The sequence below is a fragment of the Myotis brandtii genome, unplaced genomic scaffold (genome assembly GCF_000412655.1).
Source record: "Myotis brandtii unplaced genomic scaffold, ASM41265v1 scaffold212, whole genome shotgun sequence".
In the NCBI taxonomy this organism is placed as follows: Eukaryota; Metazoa; Chordata; class Mammalia; order Chiroptera; family Vespertilionidae; genus Myotis; species Myotis brandtii.
In genome coordinates this window covers 852614-861062 of record NW_005357931.1, presented here as the reverse complement: position 1 = coordinate 861062, position 8449 = coordinate 852614, and the positions used below count along the sequence as shown (strand labels likewise).

At 49.6% G+C, this 8449-nt stretch overlaps 1 protein-coding gene across 1 annotated transcript in view; it reads right to left on the bottom strand.

The window, feature by feature from the left end:
- Positions 1 to 8449, bottom strand: part of ST8SIA5 (ST8 alpha-N-acetyl-neuraminide alpha-2,8-sialyltransferase 5) — a gene marked incomplete at its 5' end in the record, with an annotated part of 42193 nt that overhangs the window by 10827 nt on the left and 22917 nt on the right. The window contains one exon of the mRNA XM_005865740.2: positions 126 to 212. Within this exon, the coding sequence (XP_005865802.2) occupies positions 126 to 212 (87 nt within the window). The remainder of the gene's footprint in view (positions 1 to 125; positions 213 to 8449) is intronic.

Here is an 8449-nt window from a genome sequence, read left to right as displayed (position 1 = left end):
ACCCCGCCGCTGCTGCCCAGACTCCAGAGCCCTGGCAGGACCAGCTCCAAGGAGATGCCCCGGAGCTGGGCCTTGCAAGACCGCAGGAAGAGAACCCCGGGGCAGGACAGACGAGTCATAGGTACTTGAACTGGTTGGCTTCGGAGATGTTCATCGCCCATTTGCACATCTGCAGGCTCCTCCACCTGTCGAACAGCTCCGACTGCTTCACCCTTGGGGAGTTGGAGGACAGAAGAGTCCATGAAGGGCCAGGCTGGCAGAGTGTCGTCATTCCCAAACATGCTCCCTCCTGCTCCCCCCTCTGCCAAATCCTGGCTGGTCCTGTGTATTAACTGTAGTTTCTGAATTCTTGCTGCTCTGGCCCTGGGGGCCTTGCTAATTCCTAGAGATGGCAGGCAATCTCCTGCAAGCACACCTTTCATATCACACTGACCAATCCAGAATCCATGCCTGCAACCACCTTCTTTATCAACCCAACCACTGGCTCACCGCCCTAATCATGCCAGGGCCAGGTCTCAGGCCACTAGGGGCAGTCCCTATGCCGCAGAGCCCATAGAGAGCATTCAAACTGGCCAGTCCTAAACCTGTCCACCCCACCTCGCCATTCCTCCCTGTGAGAACCACATGAAGGCTCTCACCCAGGTTTCCCCTCACCTCTTCTGCTTCCCGGGGTGGCCCTGCATGGCGAGCAGTGCCTCCCATTTCTAGGGATCTGGGAGTATCAGAGCTTCTTTCACGATGTCATTTCTGTGTCTGGGTGTCTTACCATATCTGATTTTTAAAAGGCCAGGCTACATTTTAAAGCATTCTTCCTCACATGCCCACCCCCCAGGACCTGCCTGGATGCCCCAGGAACATCTACCTACAAAGGGCAAAGGAATGTCTGTGCATCCCTCACACTGTGCTTAGCACACAGTAGGGCTCAGCACAGGGTATGTATGCCCTTCTCACAATTTCCAGATGACACATAGGAAGAGGTGAGAAACCTGAGACATGTTCCTTTCACCTGAACACCCATCTGCAAGGCTTTCTTTACGCTCGTCGGGTTTTGAACATCTCGGCTTGTGGTGCCTAACGTGCTCTCTGGGAAGGGAACGTCTAAATCCGGTGGGAGTCGTGCTTTGACTGAAACCAGCGGAAAGCATTAGATCGTGGGACCGTCTTCCCCTGGGCAGTGCAGCAGACTGGAGTTTCTCAGGAACACGGAGAAATGCTGCATGGACCATGATCTCCTGCCCACTGCAGTCCCCTCCCTGCGCCTGCACCCTGCCGCTGTCCGGGGTCGCCTGGCGGTGGCGGTTCAGAAGCCGGCTGGCTTGGGCATGGTACCAAGAGCAGCCCTGTAAGGTCATTCTGGTTTGCTGAAGAGTGGGGAGGTGGCCAGCCTCCAGGAGCTGGGTGTTAGCAGAAAACTACTGTCCCTGTGGCTCTTACCCGGGGGTCCACTGAAGGGCTCACGGGAACCCATGAGCCCCCTGAATCATAGTGACAATCTCACGTTTGTCCACCGGGTACACATCTTGGGGAGAATTGGAAGCTTTCATCCGCTTCCCAAAGGGGTCCATGATTTTTTTTAAAAAGGCAAATATTCAACTGTAAGATTAAAAAAATAAAATATGACAGGTTCATTCAACAGAGCTGTTTCCGTGTTTAACGGCAGGGGGATGTAGTTGTTCCCAAACAGGGCAAGCCTCACCTACAGGGGACACATGAAGGTGGGGGGAGGGTTTCAGGAGAAGTCGGATAGCAACAAAGTCCATGAATTTGGGAAGCAGAGGGGGACATGGGTCTCAGACCCAGTTCACACACCTGCTTGGCAGCTTTAAAGAGCTGGAAGCAGCCCACCTCCCATCCTGACCCTTCCTCTGGCTTTCCCAAACCTCCACAGCAGCTCTCCTCTCTCAAGCTCCCGTGACACCAGAGGAGAAGTGTCATTGCACAGCGGCACCCTGGCTCACACACTGCTTCCCTCCCCCAATTCCTGCAACCCAGGCCCCAGAGCAGTCCCCTCTACTGCCAACGCCTCCCAGAAACACAGCCGTGGCAACACTGCAGGCCGGGCTCCCAAGTTCGACTGTTACCATCGTCCGAGCCCCATTCTCTGAGCCTCCAATGCCCTCATCATACATGGACCAATGCTGAGGCCTGAACACCCAGCCTTGAATCCTGGCTCCATCCCCAACTTGCAATGTGACCTCGGATAAGCCATTTAATCCCTCTGAGACTCAGCTGCTTTATCTGTAAGATGGATACAATAACCTCTGCCCTGCCCATCTCGAAGGTTGTCAGAAAGATCCAAAGAGATAATATTTGTAAAAATATTTTATAAATTGCTTTACAGAAGCACAGATCATCTTTAAGATGAAGGGTTGATCCCAGGCCCTTATTTCCTTTCTCCCAAGATACCACATTCCAGAAGAATAAAGCAGGTATAAGCTACCAGGTGAATAGAATAATGGGAGTGGGTGGAAGGTCTCAGTGGAAGAGAGATTTCAACAAGTGTATGGAAGGAGAAGGGGTGACATAAGGAGGAAGGGCATAGCCCATGGATAGAGCCGATTTGCACAGAAAATTTTAAAGGGGGTGGAGGGCGGGGCAGGGACATGGTGTTAAAAGGAGGATTGGTTGAGTCCACATCCGGAACAATCAAGCCCACCCCCACAGCGGCCAGATATTTAATGTCAAGCAGAGGAGGGAAGAGGGAATGAATCAGACTGTCAGTTCCGGCTTTTAAAAAAAATTATCACTCCCAGTGAAAAGATCTGGATGTTCTAACAGCAAAAGGACCAATCTTGAACACCTACCCTCCATGAAAGCTACTCTCAGCCTCAGAGACCCTATCAGCTTTGTATTGTTCAAATAGGAATAGATAACCAAGGGCCACCTGGTCAACCTGAGGATATAGACCAAGATAAACCATCAGATAAAATGACCACAGAGAATTCATTTTGAAGAAATTCAAAACATTAATTTGAAAAGATATATGCAGCCCTATGTTCATTACAGCGTCATTTATAACAGCCAAGACATGGAGCAGCCCAAGTGCCCATCCATAGACAAATGCATAAAGAAGATGCGGTACATATATACAATGGGGTAGTACTCAGCCATAAAAAGAATGAAATCTTACCATTTGTGACAACAAGTGGACCTAGAGGGTATTATGCTAAATGAAGTGAGTCAGACAGGAAAAGACAGATACCATATGATTTCACTTATATGTGGAATTTTAAAAAATGAACAAACAAAACAGAAACAAATGTATAGATTCAGAGAACAAATTGGTGGTCCACAGATGGGAAGGGGGTTGAGAGGATGGGTGAAAAGGTGAGAGGGATTAAGAAGTACAAATTAGCCAGTTATTAAAACAGTCACAGGGATGTAAAGGACAGCTTAGGGAACATAGTCAGTAACACTGTAATAACCATCCAAGGTGTCATATGGGTGTCATAATTACGTCAGAGGGGTACTAGACTTATTGGGGTGATCAATTCATAAAGTACGTTAATGTCTAATCACTATGTTGTACACCTGGAACTAATATAATACTGTATGTCAACTGTAATTGAAAAATACATTTTAAAAGAGAAAATATTTGATTTTTTGGTATGTTATAATTATGGGCATCATTTTTCTATTTTTTTGTTTTCATTATTTTTCTTCATAATATAAGCCTAATTAAACTATTTCATATTAATCACTATTTGTGCCTACACACAAAAATAAATAAATAAAAATACTGGTTTTTAAAAAATATGACCACAGAGAGAACTATTGGAGGCATGAAACAGAACTCCAAGATATTCTCCTTAGTGTCCCCAGAGCAGTTCAAGAAGGCACGAGGTCCTTAAAATAAGAACAGGCCACTCTGAGAACAAAGTCAGAGCTCCTGAGGGGGAAAGTTCACTACATGAGATAGAAGATAAAGTCAAGAACTTTTCTCAGAAAGCAGAAGCAAAGGGCAGGGAGATAGCAAGAGATGAGATTAAACTATATGAGCGCTAGAGGAGCTATCGAGAAAAGCCAGTATTCAACTCTTAGATGCACTAAAAAGAGGAAACAGAAAAATGAAGAGGAGCAAATACAAAGAACTCTAAGAGAACGCTCAAGGGTTTGGACATGAGCCCCAGATGGAGAGGTCCCCGTGGTGCGCATCCCGGGCACACCATCAGGACGTTTCTGAACATCGTGATCTGAAAAGGCAGGTCACCTCCAAAGGAACCAGTATCATGCGCGTGTGGCCCTGGGTGCAAGCAGGTGACAGAAGCTCTTCAGCAGCATTCTGGGGGGAAACGACTTCCACCTAAAATACCAACCCCACCAAACCAGCGACCAAGTATAAGGGAAGAATTAAGTCATTTAGACACAGAAGGACTCAAAAGTTTACCTCCCAGCCATCCTTCTGGGGACTTTGCTTTAAGAGGGGGGAGAGGCAAAATGAGGAGTAAACCAAGAAAGAAGCAGCTATGGGTTCTCAGGTGAATCCGACCTAAGCAGGCAGAGAAGGAAGCTCTGGGGAGAAGATGTGTGGCCTATCAGGACGCAGCCTGTCTGGGGTGAGCCAGGAGGATGAAGGGAAGCCTGGGGGAATGCCTAGTTGATGGAGAAGTGGGAGTCGGGGGGAAATAGGGCATAATAGAGACAGGAGAGTTCAAGGGGGGAAAGATGACTAGAAGCTTCAGAAAAAAAGGGGAGGGGGAGAAATGTACAGAAAGATAGAATCACCATTATCTGATCTTCAAATTTTAGAATCAACCTATAGAGAAAAGCCTGCAACAGGCTGCTATGGTTACACATAGAATGTACATGTTAGCAGCCTTGACATTTTAAAGGTAAACTCATGGATGACCGAAGCCAGAGGCTGGAACTAAAAAGCAGGGGTAACTTTAACAGCCTCATATCACGAAGTGCTGGATCAAGAGCTACTGCCAATATTTAGTAGAAAAAGAAACAGGTTATTGGGCAATCTATAGATAGAAGAACTACAAATAGCAACAGTCCTCACCCAGGAAAGTGGGGCGGGGCTGGGTGTGGGCTAAGGGAGCTGAATCCTCACCCATCGCTGAGGCAGGACGGGAGGGGACACTCTGCAAACAGGGCAAGTCAGGAGACAGCAGCGTGCACGTGGCACTGAGAGGTATGGGAGCAGGTACCGCAGAAACAGCCAAGAGTTGGAAGCAGCAGGGGTGGGGGTAGGTGTGGGGCAGGGGACTGTCACTTTTTATTATTATAAACTTTCGTATTCTACTTGATGTTTCTAGCCATGTGCTAGAGATGGCAATAATAATGAGATGATAATGGTCATCTCATTTTCCTTTCCCCCCTCCCCCCTTTTCTTTCATGACCTCCTCGTTTTCACTCTGGTCGCATTCACTTTTCCATCCATTCATTCACTTAACAAACGCATCCTGAGCCCATGCAGGGCCAGGCTCCAGGACTCAGAGAGGCCTGGAGAACCCTGCCAGCCCCGGCCCCAGCCCCTCTCCTGTCTCAGTGAGGGCTCCACCCCAGAAAGATGGGGAAGTGGAGGCAGGAGAGGGCAGCCAGTGGGTGAGACCATCTGGGTGTGAGCACAGGCAGCAGCTGATCTATAATAATAAAAGCATAATATGCTAATTAGACCAGATGTCCTTCCGGACGACCTTCCAGATAAAGCCGGGGCTATGAGGGAAGCCTGGGTCCCGGGTGCCAGAGGGAAGCCAGTGCCAGCAGCCAGGGGAAGGAAGGCCTACTCTTGCACGAATTTCGTGCATCGGGCCTCTAGTTTAAAAATAAAGAGGCTCTAGAATCACTAAATTCAATGTCGATATTTTTACAATATAGGGACAATGCATTTTCATAACAAATCATCATAGTGCAATTTCTCACAATCTGATATTGTCAGGAGTGAGGCTTGTCTGGGTGGAATTTTCCGGCTCACTGACTTTGACCACGGAGAGGAGCAATGTTGGATGAGAATCCCCCCAGATGAATCGCACAGGTCCCATCTCCTCAGCCAGAACTCCAGCTGACATCATGCGCTGAAGGGCCTTGGAGCGCATCCATCCAAGCCCCTCAGGTCATAGATGAGAATTTAACCTTTTCCCAATGACTCACAGTCTCCACCACAAGCAGAGCCACAGCTCTGGGCTGGAGCAAAGCACGCAGGTGCCCAGGCGGTCAGAACCACTCAGATCGGAGGCCGGGCTCTGGGCTCTCGGATTTCAGCCCCAGAGGGCCCACTGACCCCCAGCTTGAGGACTCAGGAAAGGAGGCACGAGGCTCACGGCTCCCCAACATCCTGCCATGCTGATGCCCCATGAATAGCCGCAGCCTCTCTTCACCTCTCAGACCTGCAGTGCCCACTCCCAGGGCCTGGGGACCACAGGAGGGCAGCTGCCATGGAGACCCAGGCGGGTACAAGGCCCAGAGGGCACCAGCTGGGATAGTCGTTCGGTTCAGGGGCCCAGAGGCAGAGGTGAGAACTAACGCCAACCATGCAGAGGACCATATGCCACCAATACGACAAGGGACAGGGTGGGCACAGATCATGGGGAAATATGAGGCTCCCCATCGCACCCCACAACATTTGTGATTCGGGCTTGAAACAAAGGGCCCAGGCAATTCCTAATTTAGTCCCTAAATGGAAGGTGTGATAGGGACTACTATGAGCTGAGTAGTATCTCCCCCAAAATGCATATGTTGAAGCCCTAACCCCCAACATCTCAGAATATGACCGTCTTTCTGGGATAGAGTCTTTGAAGAGGTGGTTAAGTTAAAATGACATCACTAGGGTGAGCCCTAATCCACTGTGACTGGTGTCCTCATTAGAGGAAATTAGGACACAGGCACACAGAAGGACGACCGTGTGGAGACAGGGAAGGCAGCCGTCTCGAAGCCACAGAGAGACCCAGCCCTCCTGACACCTCGATCTGCCTCCAGCCCACAGAACTTGGAGAAAAGAAAGCTCTGGTGTTTAAGCCCCAGCTGTGGTCCCTTGTGATGGGAGCCCAACAGGCCAGTACAGGGACAAACACCAACATATACACAATATACGGGTGGAGAAATGGGAAGCAGCACAGAGGGAAGCCGAATATAGGGGGTCCCTCAGGTCGTCCTGTGCAGACCTTGAAGTAACCGTGCAGAAACTGCCTGTTTTTCATAATTTAAAAAATGGATGATTTGCCCTTTGTAACGGTACGGAGCGCTCTCCACGAGGGCCCTGGGTTTGCACAGTGCGGCACTGACAGGCCTGCAGTCTCTGAATTTGGGGAAAAGATAAAGGCTCTCTCTCTGCTTATGAGCTTATGGATGGGGCTCTTAACTGAGGTCCGGGCACCCATCTTTGCCACTAAATCCCCACTCCTCGGTGGAATGTATCAAACACCAATCACATCATACCCCCCACCTGCCTCAAACCCTTCCCAGTGCCCTTTGATAATGATAAAACTAAATCCCGCCCCATAAGGTCCAGCCCCTGCTGCCCCTCTAGCAGCATTGCTTCTGTTTCCCCCTCTCCTGCTGGCATTCAAGCTGCCCTGACCTTGCACAGCCTGGGACACAGCAGGCTCCTTCCTGGCACCGGGCCTTTGCACAAACTGTTCCCTCGGTCAGGAATCCTCTTGGCCGAGTTAACTCCTATCACCCTTCACACCATCGCTTCCTCAGAGAAGCCTGGCCTGACCATCCCTCCCCCCAGCCCAGGTCAAGTTCCCTGTCACCCTCATCTCCCTAAGGTAATCAGTTATTACTGTCCGCTTCCCCGCTGGGCTGGGAGCTCCTGGGGGCAGGCACCACGGTGTGTGCTCAGCCCAGGGCTGGGTGGGGCTGGCAGGGGGGTGAGCTGCTCACATGTTCCTCTCTAGAGAGGGCACACAGCCCCCTGGTTAGTGCAGAGACCATGAGCGACACAGCTAATCCCAGCTGGACATTTGGTCTTATCTTGGACATTTCCTGCAGCTACTAAGCTTACAGAGTCGGAATGACAGCCCAGAAAAGCTGTTGCTGCTGCTGCTGGTGCCAGAGAGGAAGGAAAGGGGAGAGAAGGAAAGGGAAGAAGCAATGAACGCTGAGTACCTACTGTGTGTGCTACTATGTATGTGGACTGCTGGGTTACTATTTTCACATATGTTAATTCAACTAGTCTTTATAGCAACCCTTAAAAGCGGGGTGAGAGTGTCCCCATTTTTATAGGCAAGAGAAGGCTCAGAGAGGTTAAGTCATTTGTATGAAGATGTAGAGCTGGGCCCTAACTGGTTTGGCTCAGTAGATAGAGCGGACTGAAGGGTCCCAGGTTCGATTCTGGTCAAGGGCATATACCTTGGTTGCGGGCACATCCCCAGTAGGGGGTGTGCAGGAGGCAGCTGATCGATGTTTCTCTCTCATCGATGTTTCTAACTCTCTATCCCTCTCCCTTCCTCTCTGTAAAAAATCAATAAAAAAATATTAAAATAAATAAATAAATAAATAT